Source organism: Periophthalmus magnuspinnatus, chromosome 2 (genome assembly GCF_009829125.3).
Source record: "Periophthalmus magnuspinnatus isolate fPerMag1 chromosome 2, fPerMag1.2.pri, whole genome shotgun sequence".
NCBI lineage: Eukaryota > Metazoa > Chordata > Actinopteri > Gobiiformes > Gobiidae > Periophthalmus > Periophthalmus magnuspinnatus.
Genome location: NC_047127.1, coordinates 6609490 through 6625746, shown reverse-complemented (window position 1 = coordinate 6625746; position 16257 = coordinate 6609490). Strand labels below are relative to the sequence as shown.

At 39.3% G+C, this 16257-nt stretch overlaps 2 protein-coding genes across 2 annotated transcripts in view; both read left to right on the top strand.

Moving 5' to 3' along the window:
- arhgap1 (Rho GTPase activating protein 1) overlaps nt 1-16257 on the top strand; it is a 69389-nt gene that overhangs the window by 28880 nt on the left and 24252 nt on the right. The gene's annotated exons all lie outside the window — the stretch shown is intronic.
- On the top strand, nt 14154-16093 carry LOC117383845 (growth/differentiation factor 8-like). The gene is made up of 3 exons (XM_033981087.2): nt 14154-14852; nt 15165-15535; nt 15604-16093. The coding sequence occupies exons 1-3, from the start codon at nt 14513-14515 to the stop codon at nt 15982-15984; spliced, it is 1092 nt and encodes a 363-aa protein (XP_033836978.1). The 5' UTR covers nt 14154-14512; the 3' UTR covers nt 15985-16093.

Below are 16257 nucleotides of genomic sequence, written 5' to 3'. Positions count from 1 at the left end.
AAGTGCTTTTATAATTAAAGAAAAACATGACGTATGGACATATAGACCTACAGACATTATTTGGTAGGTTGAATTGTTGTATTGACTCAAGACACAATCATATTCACATATTACAGTATATACTTCTGCTCACAAAAAGTAAATAAACAGCAAGGTGTATACATATGAAACATTTCTCAAGATCATAATTAGAGCCAAAAATTGTAGCAGAAGAGGCTTTGGATGCACTGAAGGGTGTAAAAAAGATTAAAAATATATGTTGACTTTACAAAACTCTTCGAAACTGTGTAATTTCAAGAGCTATTTACAAATTCAAAGAAAAATACATTTTCAACTGGTATCTATTATAACTGAACTTCAGAAGAATAAAAACAAAAATGTATGGACCTGTTTTAGAATGTGCACGTGTTTGTTAAGGAAAGGAAAGTTCACATGACACGCCTGTGACACTTTACTATAACCCAATTTCTCCAGCTCATGTGAACAGGTCTAACATTATAAGAACACAGGTAGATTAGGTTGGTGTCACGGAATATACTTGGTCCTGAACTCCATAAAATACTCTTATTGATATCAACTTTATTCGATTTATTATAATATATTGATTTATTGCAATAGTGTGCATGCTTGCATTTTTCTAAGCATTTCATTCTTAAAGGTGCAGTGTTGGGGTGTACCATCTCAGGGCTTTATAACTACAGTGTCCTCTTTGTGATGATGTTCTATCTTTTAAGTCACTGGAAGATTAGATTTCACTGGTATCAAAAAGAGTTTTCAGGATAATTATGGAGTTCCACAAGGATCCGTTCTAGGCCCAACCTTGTTCTTTCTAGACAAGCCGCCCCCAAACCCCCTTTGGTCAGGTAATCATGAACTTGTGAAAATACAGAGCCACTACAGAGCATTTAGCATCCTTAGTAATTCAATAATTGCTATACAATCTGAAACATGACCACAAAATTGCAAAACATCACGTGGGTAAAAATCCAGTCTCATTTACATTGTTATTAAAGTATTAGGAGGGACTCTATTGTTCATCACAAAGCATTCTCCTGAGTTGCATTTCCAGTTAAGTGGAGCAGCAAACGTATTCACTCACTTCCTTAAAAGAAAGAATTTATTGTTATAGAAGAAACATTAGTGTTCATAATAGGATTCTGCAATATACTTTTTAGAATCTTTAATATATGCACCTTATTGCAACAATTATAATTTAAGGTTTTATAAAGTTGAAGAATTTGTCTTGTGAATGGTAAATACCGGTAATTAAGTTAAAAAAATTGCTCTTGTGGAGAGAGGAGCTCTACTTGTTTGAAAGTGTGGAATGTATAGTATGTGCAGCAAAAGAGGGTTTCTAGTAAATGAACACACCTTGACTAAGAAGGAACTTCCTCCTGTGCACTTTATAAAGCCACAGATGAAGCTCTCAGGCAGTTGGAGAGGTGAGCTGTGCACTCAGGATCAGGTGATGGTGTGAAGATTTGGAGATAGAATAATATAAAAGTATGATATTCCTTAATGCTTTTTTTTTTTTTACTTTACAGCTAAGACAAAATGAAAGGCCTGCAGATTGCTGTTGTTCTCTTGGTGCTGTACATCAGCACAGGTGAGTTCAAGATTCAGTTGTTGGTCATGTTAGCTCACTCATTCCTTCTGTTTTAGGGTGTAAATTTTTATGTTGTTCTTTTTTTAATGGATTTTATTCTTATTTTATTATTTTATTCTTTATTTTGGATGAAGTAATCAAAAATACAAGATATCATGATTTATTTTGTTTGGCATAAAATCATCAGATTTAATGTTTTGATTAATGTGACGTAGTTGACCTGCATCAAAACCTAAATCTAGAATTACATGAACTTATTATTAGCACCAGAAGAAGCATCATATAACATGATATAAATGTCTTGAAAGAGAACCCAGGAAAACATATATATTTTTTGTTTTGTTTTGTTTATTTTCACCATGCCCTTATTACAAGCATGTATATTCATTCATTAACATTTTGACGTGACTTTGAAAAAAATAAGATATAAAATTGGTCTTGTGTTCCAGTGGAGATGCTGACTTGCAACAGTTGTGTGTATGAAAATGGAAACTGCATTGCACAGGATGAAATGTGTGAGGACTCCTCTGATAAGTGCGGGACGGTCATCTGTACCGAGCCACGTGAGTCTAAATGCAGAGATAGACCATAATGTACTGCCACAATATTAGGTACACCCTTTGCACTGTTTCCTCAGAATAGAAAAACCATTACACAAGTAGGCTAGTAATAGTAATTCTATGTCTACTAATTGTAATTCTACATACAGTAGTGCAGTACATAACATTTATTAATTAAAATGATACATACAATTTGTTTGCTCAATGGCAATTTGGGAAGCAGTCCTTTAAAGATTATGATTCAGAGGTAATGATGGGTAATGAAGACATTTTGTAGTCAATAGCAATATTTGTAGTGGTAATACTAAAAAAAAAATGCTGCTAATACTGTATCTTGTAGTAATAGTATTTTTGTTTGATGGCCATTTTGTTGTTAGTAGTAATATTACCACCTTACATTTTATACATGTAGACCTATAAAGTAGTTGTAACATTATGGCAATAGAGTGGTGCTAGTAACAGTGTAAAAAATGCACATAGTAGTTGTAGTTTGTAGTGGCTGTACTAACTGGAGCAATTCAAAACTAATACTAGCAGTTGCAAGAGTACTTTTAGATTTCTTCCTTACCATTTTAGGCTCTACAAAAATTGTCTGTTATAGATTTACATTCAGAAACAGTACAACGCTGTGCCTGATAAAGTGGCCACTGTTCTTACCCTTCTATATCTGCTGACATGTACTGCTGTGTTTTGCAGAGTATCAGATGATAAAGAACTGTATGACCGAAAAAGACATCGAAACTATGTCTAACACTAATCACTGCACTGTGACGTCCTGCAACACTGACGGCTGCAACTAAAGCCATGTCCTAACAAGCCAGATTATATTTTAAACTTTATACAGCATGGCATTTGTTGATTTATTGTGTTCGTCTTTTACAGTAACAGTCAGAGAGAAAAACAACTGTTAGCTTATTTCAGTACAAAAATAACATAGTCTAGAAGTATTTCATCTTTCTGGGCAAAAATATTATTATGTTGTATCTGTGACAAAATGAATATTTCAATAAATAAACAAATAAAAAAAACATTTTGCATGATTGATTCTCATTGAATATTGCAACTACATTGTGAACATATTACTGGAGTGTTACATGGCTCGTTCTTGCAGTTAGCTGAGCAGTAGTGAAAGAAGTACTCAGTTCTGTTAAAAGAAAGTATACCTTCTTCCAATTGTAGAAAAGTAAAAGTAAAAAGTAAGTACAATTAACACAAATACATACAAATTGCGCTATCAGTACTTTTACTTATGTACTTTATTACTTTGAGCCACTGAATCTGAATCTCACTCGTTGCCCTGGCAGATGGTGGCGACACTGAGCAGGTTGATAGCGCCCCCTGTAGGTGGGTTAGTGTTTGTACAGGAATATAAATGTATGCATGAACTGTGCTATTGCGCTCTCATCCATTCTTGCCTTTTTATTATTATTTTTTTATTAAATTAACTGTCTAATGGTTCCATGAAGTAATATAGTACAGAAATGCGAAACTTACCCTTCTTAACGTTTCAAAATACATGTAAAATTTTAAAATAATTTTCTAAACACAAGACAAGTTTTATTATATATATAAGGTTTCTTTTTTTTTTTTTTTTTTTTTTTTTTAATTTTGATCTATGACTGTTATATAAATATTTCATTGTTTTTTTTAGATATTGTACCTACATTTGAGCATCCACTTACTGTATCGTAAACAACAGCAGAAACATGCAAGAACAAGTCCTGTTATTTTGATTTGTTGTCTGTTCTCGGCTAAAGTGACTTTTTTGTGCTGTCAATGCGAGTGTGGGATTTCCAGAGTTTTCCACAGTTTAGTTTTAGCACCCAAACGTAGCACATAACTGATAAGTAGTTCAACTGTTTATTGTCCGGGCTAGTAATCATATAAATGTGGTAAGTACTAACAGGCAGGCGGGTCCAGAGGTGTAGGTAGGTATTGGGCAGGCTAGGAGGCAGGTAGACAGGTTGGAGGCAGGTAGGCAGGCGGGCAGGCGGGCAGGCATGTAGGGGACAGCCTCCAAAAATAATGACAGAGGCACTTAGACACAGGACAAAGAAACGGTAGTACAAAAGAGAAGTATCAAGAATGAATTAGTGAGGAGGAGATGAAAAACCAGGCTTCTTATACTGCAGGTGATCAACCAGGTAAGGCGATGTCCAGGTGGGGGGGGAGACAAGTGGGAAAACAGGATCCTGACAGAATGGAACAACATTACGTTACAATGATAGCGCTTGAACACATGTGAAATGCAGCATGTTTGTATCACAGGTTAATTCCAACTGTGCCACATGTGCTTTTATAATAAATAATATATAACAAAGATGTCTGTGTAATCCCTCAGTCGTCCAGGTCTGATCCATTGTAAAAGACGAAGTTAATTCTATCAGCTGGACAAAAAGTTGTAGGAGTGAAGATGTTTCGCTGCTCATCCAAGCCGCTTCTTCAGTTCTGGTCAGAATGCTGGTGGACACTGCCTTATATCTGTCTGAACAAAGTAGCTAACTACACTGAAACTAAAACAGTTATTGTTTTCAGTTTCGATAAATAGGGTAGGTCTATTGAGCTACCCTAAGTACGCACTGTCCCTTTGAGAAATTCACTAACTTCTCAAAGCCACTAACCACTCCTTTGAAGATAGTGAGGTACAGATCTTAGCCAGAGAAAAGAAATGGTTTGAGCGAGGAGTTAAAGAAGATATTTTTGTTTGGAAAGACAATCCTTTCTTGAACAGGGATGGGGGGCCTTAGACATCAGCTGTTCCCCATATACAACTCCATCCTCAGACCCAAAGCAAACAAAGGAAACAAAAGAACAATACACCTAGCAAGGGCTATTAAAGCTGAATGTAGGCCCATTAGGATGAAACTGTAAAGATATAAGGCAGTGTCCACTAGCAATCTGAAGAAGCAGCTTGGATGAGCAGCGAAACGTCTTCACTCCTACCACTTTTTGTCCAGTTGATAGAATTACTTTGTCTTTTACGATGAATATATAATAAAGTAACCAACAGAAATTTACTACTTGATCTAATTTGCTCTAGGTTACAGGAAATTACATCTACTTTGTTTAAAATTTCTTGGGGGGACTACTTTTTTATGAATGGACTAATGCCTACAAACTTCTATACCTTGAAATAATACAAAGACTAAAGCATAAATCAGAAGCTGTGCGATTCCAGCTCTCACAGATGAATGCTACCTTTGTGTCCTTGGGCAAGACACTTAACCCACCTTGCCCTCAGTGTATGCGTATGAATGTGTGTGTGAGTGGGGGAGTGATTCCTTGATGTAAAGGGCTTTTAGTGCCTAGAAAGGTGTAAAAGCACTATATAATCAACTGCAAACTAATTAGTGTGTCCAAGGCAGTGTTCTTCTCTCCACTGCATGAACATGGGCATGTGCATTTTTCAATTTTTAGACTATAAAATAAAAAATTTCAATGTGTCTATAATGTTGTTTTTTTACTTGTGTTTTCATACACAACTGCACCTCTTACAGTTGTGTTATGTTATGGGGGATTCAAATCAATAAGCTTAATATTAAAGTTACAAAACAAACATCTTTGGTTTCCACTGAGCTTTGGTTGATTTTAGTTTATTTATTTGGTAAAGGCAGTCATTTATATAGCATTTTCTACACACAAATCCTGCATATTAAAATTAGGTTCTTCTCTCAAGTAGAAAACACCTTGTAATGTCATGCCGTAATACAGGAAGTGCTCCACTGTGTTTTTAAACTCCATACACCTTTCAGTCCTGGAATTGCCAATCTCTACTGAACTCAAGGTAAAAGGAGCTGTTAATTTAAAAACTACCACTACATGACATCACAAGGTGGAACAGAGCATTTTGGGCTCTTCAAACATGCGTAAATGAAACAAAACACAACTCCGGGGATGCTTCTGAGGAGGTAACAACATTATAACATGGCTTAAAACTCACAAGGGTCAGTTTTGCGTTATCTTACTTCCTGGTTGTAGTTCCCACTTCTACATCACTTTTAGTCAGTTATTGAGTAACAAAAAAGTAAAAGTAGTAGTATTAAAAGAGTGGCTGTGATGGAAATGTATGTGTATTCATGTTATGTTTCGCATCATGTCTTTGTGTAAATGCATTTGATCTGTGTCAGTCTGTCAGACCCAGACCAGACATTAACCTGTGTGAAGGTTCTGTTCTATTCTCCAGTAAATCCTGTGTAGTCTTACCCTCCTCAGGTGTAAACACTGATTAACTCATGGGTGTGAAGCAAAAGTCACTCTGCTCTGATATGTATGCAGCTTTGGAATGTTGGTATAAATACTCAGAAGAGATGCTTGAAGGAAAAGAGACTTGAAGAGACTTGCCTGGGACGCCAGAAGGCTGCTGGTCCCGGGTCCTGTCCATATCTGTTGTAACAAAGAATAAACCTTTTTGTATTTCATAACACACCCGGCTTCACAAATGGATTATTATTCATCAAGAGAGATATAGTATTTTTTCACAACAGTGGCAGCAGAAGAAGTTAGGTGATGCAAAGCGTAAAACTTATATATTTGTATAATGCAACAAAACAACACTGAAATCATTCATTCAAGCATATTCTACATCATGTGCTATTTTGTAATCTGATCTTAATCTTTAAAGTACTGTATAGATGTATGTGTTGCATCAATACGTGGCAAATATTGACCTATGGTTTCACAACAAAGTAATTTCCCATGGTTCCTGTGCAGCTTGTTTAAAAGGGGAAGGTCATGTATCCAGGTCTTCATATGCTCCAACTGCCTTCAACAAGACAAGAAACCAGGTCAGTTTGATGAAATATTTTATATGTATTTACACATACTCGCTTGGAAATTTTGAAACTAATCATAGCAATATTTCGACATGTACTTTTACTACACTTCTACACCACTATTATTTTTGATTGTAGGTTAACAAGTCACAAAATACAAAATACTAAACCAGTCACAGGGAAAACATGCAAACTCAGCACACTTTTTACTTTTTACTAATACACATGTTGATTTAATATAACCCTGTAGTAGTTGTAGTGGTAGTAAAATGGTTATCGTGGTACAAATTAGTATCAGTGTCTGTATTAGTAGAAGCAGTACTAAAAAGTGCACAGTAAACATTTTTTCTTTTTTTTTTTGTGTGGTTTTGTTCAAATTCATGTGACATATTGGTAAAACTTATCACTAATATAACTTTATACAGTCAAAATGATGAAAGCTGTGGTGTGTGCTGTTCTCTTCTTACTGGCAATATGTCCAGGTAGGCTAAGGAGTTCTCAAATATCTTTTAAAAAATTTGCATCAGACATACTGTATACATTATTGGGTTATTCTTGATTTGATGACATATGATTATTTTGCAGGTGAAGGGCTGAAGTGTCGCTACTGTTTCGGCAAAAGTGCTGATCTATGTACCCAGACCGGCATCCAGACCTGCTCCCCGTTTGAAAACGCGTGTGGGGATGTTATAATCACAATGCCAATACGTAAGATTATACTACAAAACACACATGAGATTTTCAATGTACACCAATCAGACATAACATTACAACCTCACTCAGAAAGTGACAATTGTAAAAAAAAAAAAAAAAAAAAAAAAAAAAAAAAGTAATACTAAATTGGTTGGTAAAGAATAAATATGAGAAAAGCACTGGGGCCAAGACACATCCTTGTGGCACTCATGCAATTTTTGATTTCTGGTTGATTATCATTGATTAATTTAATTTAATTTTTACAAAAATCTCAGCACAAAAGTCAATTAATATATTTTTTCAGATTGATCATTTCTATATATAACAGAGATGAAAATAATACTCAATATGCCCTTTCTCATTCAGAGAAATCATTCCGCTCCTGTATGAACATGGCTGTGTGCCAGGGCTGGATCTCCACCCCAGGAGCCTTTGCCACCTGCTGCAGCACTGACCTCTGCAATTGAGCACCACCTGGAGTCTGTACGGATGAACTACAACAGACATGTTTTTTTGGATCAGGATTTTGAGATGGTCTTTTGAACTGTGGTCTATAGAATAATTTATAATCACATGAATGAAACCTCATCAGCTTTAGAAATAACATTGTTTATATACACTCTGAATTTAAATATTTGCCTTGTATTATATGGTGATGTATCTTATCTTTTCATTGCACTTGAAAACTCATTTTTTTTTAACTCAACTGAACCATCCTTCAACTACTTCAAAACCAGAGTGGATGATTTCATTTTCCATACTGTTTGAGCATTATATTATCTCACCTTTTTGAAATTCATGTTGTAGTTTTCTCTTTTTCAACTGTACAATACACGAGAAGGTTCATTTTATAAGATTTATTAAATATCCAAATCCAAATTGAGTAGTAACCTGCTGCTATAATCTTGACCAGCAGGTGGTGATGTTCTGTAATCCCACAACACTGAACATGTGCAGGGTACATTATATGCAAATAAAAGCAGTTGTAATTGGAGATAAGAGAGATGGTTGGGTTTTCATGTGTGTTTGGTCCAACAGGTTAGACAACAGCTCCTTTCCTTTGTTACTCACATGGTTTTTGACTCAACTAACAACCTAAGCAGTGAGTGTAGCATTGTGGGCTTTTCGCACCTTCAACCCACACCCATGTTTTTGTAATTATTACTTGGTTTGGTGGGATAGTACCTGTGGTAAATATTTATCATAGTTTTACATCAGTTAAGTAAGAGTTGAGAACATTGAGAAGAAAACCACAAAAAACAGGAAGTAGGGGTGAGATCTAAAACGCAAGACCGCTACCTATGTCATCAACACATTCTATACAAAATTCTGACAGGTTAAATATAGATTTGACTAAATAAAGGTACTGTCATTTATTTTCATTAGTCTAATTATAACTATGGAGTAGAAGTTTTGCCCCTTGTTAACATTATGGCCCATGTCTAACCAGGAAGTAAAATGATAAACTTAACAAACAAACAAACAAACAATAAATAAATAAATACGTTTTTTTCTTTTGTAAAATCTTAAATATAATGATGTTAACAATATTTTAGTGAAAAAGTCCTCTAATGTGTCATATGCTCTTCTAAATGGACTATAGGAATTGCTAATATAAATCTAGAATTGCACAAAACATCCATGTACTCCTTTTGATTATGTGTAGATTCAAATGGCTGATGAGTTGAATGTTTTAAAGAGAAGCCAAACATCAAACTGACAAAACAATCGCAATCGCATCCAAATGTCAAAAACAATTCCACTTGTATTATTTTATCTGAATATAGTTTTACAATGCAGGAACAAAACTAGTCCAGTTCTGGCTTAACTAGTCTAACTCATTGTGGAATCCTGAGTTCAAACCAATTCAGAAAGGTACACAGACACTCTAGTCCTTTATTCTGGAAGTTGCATCACAAATCTTACTTTATATAATATTTTAGCTGCAAAACTTTCCCCATGTTTTCCGTTGAAATGAATGGGATTCCAGCTTAACAGGAAGTTCCACCACAAAGAAAATGCGGTTTGGAGCATTTATGGCAAAAGTGGGTGGGTGGAATAAGGTCAGTAAAGTAACCAATAAAGTCAATAAAGTAACCAACATGTTTGCCAGAAAAAGTACCACAGTTTGAAAACACTGTTCATAAATTGTCTGAAATGTATTGTAGTCAGTAACAGCAGAACAACAACAACATAGCAGCTGTAGTTGTAAAAGCTGTCACCGTTGAGACTATTTGAAGTAAATAACAGTGTAAGTAAAGGTATTTCCATTCTATTTTAAGATGTATATAGCCTATAACAATGCAGGTGTTGCAACTGTGCTAATTGTAACAAGTAGAGCAGCAAAATAGCAGCTTATATTTTGAGACATGGCTGTTTTTTTGTTGTTGCCAGGTTTGTGACGCATTTTCATGAATCTGGTGCAACAGGCTTGACTTTATAATCATGCCACTCCCTACTCTCCTTAAAATACCTGTGCAAGTCCTACTTTTGTCAGCGACGCACAACTCTGCAAAATGTTCAGCACCGGTTCAGGTAGGAGCTCAAAGGAATCCATCGTACGAGCTAGTATAATTTTAAAGATTTGTACACTGGATGTAATGCTAATCATTTTGGTTGACTTTAGGTGACAAGCACCCATCTGGGTTTGACCTCAGCGATGGTTTTGGTGTGGGAGATGGCCATGGAGGGAGGTAAGACAAAGAATAGACCATAAGACCTTTTCTTGGTGTGATTTAGAACTTGTTGTCTCATGATCTCATATTTTGAGATGGTGCTGGTAACTCTTATATCTGATGAGTAACTGTTTGAATATATCAGTCCTGTGAAGTACTGGCGACTGTCCAGATGCCTCATACCCAAAACTGTTCTTCATAGGAGCCAGGCCTCTACCTATGAGAAGGAGCATGATCATGGGTGTGGAATGCTGCTTTGTTATTAGGCCTGGGTCTGGAATTGGCTGGTACTATTGAAATTGTGTGGTCTCTTATTATATTGTGGTTACAGCTGTACTTGGCTAACTAATTTCCTGATGTCAGCTTTACCTCTCAACCATTTACCTCTGATACATATAATACATTTTCTCCTACCGCAGCAGAACAATCAGCCTCCTCAGTCTCTCCTTCCAGTCTCCTCCACATGTCTATAGTTTCCCTTTTGCACATTCCAGGTGCCTCTGCCTGCCAGTGTCTTATCTACAATTCATTTGCACCTCACTCATTTGTCTGTGTCTGTTCAAGTATAATCCTAAAAGTTACTCAGAGTTCTGTGAATCACTTTTACAGAAAAGATGATGACCACTGCCCGAAGCCACGCAGCAATAGCCCCGAGCGCCGGGACCATAGCCCCGAGCGCCGGGACCATAGCCCCGAGCGCCAGGACCATAGCCCCAAGCGCCGGGACCGGGACCATTCCCCGAACCATCGGGACCATAGCCCCGACCGCCGGGACCGGGACCATTCCCCAGGCCACCGGGACCATTCCCCAGGCCACCGGGACCATAGCCCGGGCCATAAGGACAGAGACCACAGTTCTGAGCGCCACCGCCGAAGAGACCACAGTGGGGGCCGGGGCAGTGGGGGCAGTGGGTGCAGTGGAGGTAGTGGCAGTGACAGTGGCAGTGATGGAGGCAAACATGGCAAACATAAGCACAAACACAAGCACAAGCATGGACATGGACACCCTGGGCACGGGCGTGGCCGTGGGCATGGCAGAGGAGGCTGGTGAAGGACAGAGCAAAGGTGAGGAGTCTCTCTCTGTCTGCTTTGTGTTTGTTTTACCTCAAAGATGAGATCCCACTATACATGTGGCACATATTCTGTGAAAATGCTGTGATCATAAGATATATATTTCTTGCACGATAGTGTTAACATTAAGTTAGTAAAAATGTAATTAGATATGGAGATTATGTCTTCTTCTGCTTATATGGGGCCATGTCGCCGGGGCAGAAGTCTAAGCAGGAACTGAAAGTCCCTCAAGTAGACGGAATCCCCGGTGCACTGTCCAGAGTACACCACCCACTCAGCCAGGTACTCTGCACTGTTGCTTGGCCTGTAACCAACACAACACTGAGAGACTTGTCCCTGACTCAAAGGCGCAGGGGCACGACCCTCTCATTCACTGTTGTGAACTCCAACATGTGGTGGTTGAGCTCTGAGGCAATAAGCAAGCCCACCACCTCTCCCGCGGGCGATGCCAGATAAGTGGAGAGCCCAACCCCTTGACAGGGGTTCCAGAACTCAAGCTGTGTGGGGAGGACAGGCTGACTATATCTAGTCTGTAATGCTCAACCTCCCACACAAGCTCAAGCTCCTTTACCCCCAAGCAAGATGACATTCCATGTCCCCAGAGCCAGTTTCTATGCCCGAAGATCTGGTCATCAAGACCTGCTGGCCAGATCTCTCTGGACTGGCCCCTTACAGGTGGTGAGTCCACGGGAAGAAGCCCCACGTTGCTCCTTTACGATGTGCCGGGCCCTGTGGGAGAAGGCCCAGCCACCAGACATTTGCTGCCGTGCACCCACCTCAGGCCTGATTCCAGGGTGGGGCCCGGTGACGCTAAGGTGAAGTAACTAGCCTTGATGTAGAGCTCATCATAAAGGGCTTCTTAGTCTTAGTCCCATTTGCCATGGGTGACCCTACCAGGAGCATTAAGCCACTGACAACACAGCAGGTGCTCAAACCTCCACGTTAAGATGGCGGTTCAAAGAGTGGTTGAAAGGAATTATTTTGTTGTTAGGAATACACCACTGTAGCCTAGATACACCTCAATCTGGTTTCTAACCCTGAGTTTTGTCTTACAGGCTACAGACCACCCTGCAGAAGTTTGAGAGAGCACCACTGGATGTCCTTTTTACAAATTCATGGGAAAAGAGCCTGCTGTAGGTAGTGCGTTTTAACGAATGCCAGTGGCCTATGCCACTATGCAAAGATTATAGAGAAAATAAATGTGTATTCAAATGATCAATAAATAAAATTATGTTACTATGTCCCTGTGTTTTTGTCTCTGTTTGTTAAAATGTAATAATTAATTGTGAAATATAAACTTACAACATTAAATATCAAAGTTTTACAAGAGATCAGTTGTCATCAGTTTTGAACATGGTGCAGTCTTCTGTCCATAGTTGTTAGCAGTTTAACCACAAAAACACATATGTCAGTTTTGTTTTATTCAAATTATGTAATTACACTAACATGTAGGCATTGTTTTTGAACACATCATGTCATACCACAAACCAAGCCCCACCCCTTTCATCTCAGCCCCGTTTACTGCTGTGTGCACCTTTGGGTGTGGTTGCCGCTGTCTTCGTGTGACCAGGTATCAGTTACTAGGTCTAAAATATATACTGTAAAGTTTAACAAGTTAAAGATGCACAATGTAAATTTTCTCCATGGTTATGTTATTGTTTTGCCTGTAGTATTCCACAATCTATCTCTATGGAGACAAGCAAGTGGCAGTACCTGGCAAATCACATGTCAAATCTGTGGAGAGACAACCCTGCTCACAGTCAGAATACAATAAAATACATGTAATACAATAAATGCAAAATAAGTTTAATACAAGGAGTAGTGAGCTACTGCCGTACAGCACCTGGGAACCATCTCCAGATCTTGAGCTAGGATTAACATAGCTGGAGGATTTTACACCTGACGTGCCCAACAGAAACTGCCCTGGAGCCATGAGCAGTTAACTTATTTTGAGTGTCAAAAATGTAAGAATACAATGAGTGAAATGGATTTCTCAATCTATACTGCCATCTGGTGGTAATAACACATGCAAATTAGCTTCAAAGTATATCCAGTATATTAACATTTACAGAACGGTAAATAATAAAAGTGTACATCTTCTCTCGACATGGAAAATAACATAATAATAGCTAAAACAAAGCCTATTTATATGCATTTACTGAATTCCATTGCTAAAATAACTAAAATCTCTAATAACAATATCCACTTAAAGTAACAATTTGTTCATTTTCTGACCCCTTGTGGCCAGAGTTAACACATACAAATTCATATAATATAATCATTATCATTATCAATAAAGGGCAGTTCCTTGAAGTCTATCTCCACAGTCCACATGAGTTGAAGAGCCTGAGCCACAACATCTTCTGCCATTTTCTGAGCAAATGACAAGATTGGCACACTGGGTATCAAACAGTCCACTTCCTTCCGGTCGAGCAATATGATTGGTTGATTGACAATTGGAAATTCTACCATCTTCTGACAGAGCGAAATGATTGGTCCACTACTTTTTAGGGTCAAAACCTCTTCTGGGAAAACTGTGGGCAGCAACAGTTTATCCTCCACTTGCTTCATGGACAATCTGGTCTCATGTTGGAAATAATTTTTAATCCTTCCGTCTTGCTTTGGAGGAAAAAATTGACATATTGATCTAGCGCATCCCATGTTGATTAAAAATGAACCAAAAAACAAAATATTGTCTTCAATGTTTCAGTGTTGTCTGATGGTGGCTTTGTATGTTGGAGTTTTAAAGATTTCACAGTTTGCTCAACAAGTTTGAGTGTGAATGGGAGTAAACTGTAATTATATTGTGCAAGGACCTCTCTTAAAGGTAGAGTGAGTAAAATAGTGCTAGAAAATCAGTCATGATTAGAACCAAAGACAGGTATAACAACAGGTGCAATTTTTGTAGTGTTATCTTCAAATTCAACAAAATCAACAAATCACTTTTTCAAACTTTGAAACAATGACCCAACTTTTTTAGGTCACAGGTGTTTTGAAGATTGTGAAAGTTTAAACCCAGAGACCCGGTTCTGAAGTGGAGGGAGGGAGAAGGGCAGTCCCTGGTCCTGTAGAGGCTGGACTTTTGGGGCTGGTGTTGGAGCCGACACTGACAGAGCCGTCACCCCTTGGTTCAGGATGCACTTGTCGCTGCCTGTTTCCCTGCTTCTGGTGCTGCTGGTGTGGGGGGGCTGGTGTGCTGGCCTGAATGGGACATCCCCACCCACCCTGGAGCCTGCCGACCAGTGCTCTCCCTGCGACTTCCGTGAGCACAGTAAACTCCTGCGCCTCCAGAGCATCAAGTCCCAGATCCTGAGTATCCTGCGTCTGGAGCGGGCCCCCAACATCAGCCGGGACATGATCCGCACGCTGCTGCCCAAAGCCCCCCCGCTCACCCAGCTACTAGACCAGTATGACCCCCGAGTGGAGGAAGAGGAACGGGCCAGCACCGAGACCATCATCACCATGGCAACCAAGCGTAAACACACCACACTTAACAATTTACAACTACATTCACTCATGTTATTAACTCATGTAAGTGTTCTCTTTTAGGAAGTAAAGAAATTGTGTTTTTTTGTTTTATAAGGCAAAATATGAACTTTATTTAAGAATGTCCATCATTAAATACCGATCGATTAATAAGTTTAAGGCTTGTACACATTTTTATTTTGATGAGTATAGATTTTTACATTCTGAGTTCCCCAAAATAGTGTGTCCAGTATACCGAGATAAGCACAGTTGAAATCAATGCTGAGTAAGTAACTGTACCTCTGCTCTGACTGTGCCTCAGCGGATCAGCTAATCCAACAGCAGCTGTTCACCTGCTGCCTGTTCAGCCTGAGCCCAAAGATCCAGCCCAGGAACATCCTAAGTGCTCAGCTGTGGGTGCACCTGCGCCCGCCCCACGAGGTCAGCAGTGTTTTCCTCCAGATCTCCCACCTCAGGCCGGGCAGAGAGGGCAACAGCACCAGGGTGAGGGTACGATCCCTCAAACTGGACATCGACACAGGGGCAGGGTCCTGGCAGAGTGTGGACATCAAGTCTCTGCTGCAGGTCTGGCTCCGACAGCCCGAGAACAACTATGGCATCGAGATCAACGCCTTTGACTCTCAGGGAGAAGACCTGGCTGTGAAGTCAGCCGAGCCCGGGGAGGAAGGCCTGGTAAAGCCACCAGCAGGCAGAGGCTGACTGTTGGCAACTGCTCTTCTCACTATGTCTCTTTTCCTCAGCAACCCTTCATTGAGGTGAAGATCCTGGACAACCCCAAGCGTTCCCGGCGTGACGTAGGTCTGAACTGTGATGAGAAGTCTTCAGAGACACGCTGCTGCCGCTACCCGCTCACTGTGGACTTTGAGGAATTTGGCTGGGACTGGATCATCGCCCCAAAGCGCTACCGTGCCAACTACTGCTCCGGAGAGTGCGAATTCATGCACCACCAGCAGTACCCCCACGCCCACCTGGTGATAAAAGCCAACCCCAGGGGCACGGCCGGGCCCTGCTGCACCCCCACCAAGATGTCCCCTATCAACATGCTCTACTTCAACCGCAAGGAGCAGATCATCTATGGCAAGATCCCCTCCATGGTGGTGGACCACTGCGGCTGCTCCTGAACACTTTTTACCATGGTCCGCAATCCTGAAGTCCTCTCGGAGAGGAATTTGAATTTTGTAGCTCCACAAATTATTAATTTGCAATGATAACATGTGGATATCATTAGTGCATCACTTGTTAGATCTTAGAGAAAGATCTCTATAATTGGCAAAAGTATTATTTGTGAGTATATTTTATGAACAAATGGGTACTTGAGACTTGAGTGATGTTTTACTGATGGCCAAAAAAATAAAAAAGTGATACTCCAGATCCAGACTTCCCGCTATACTGCG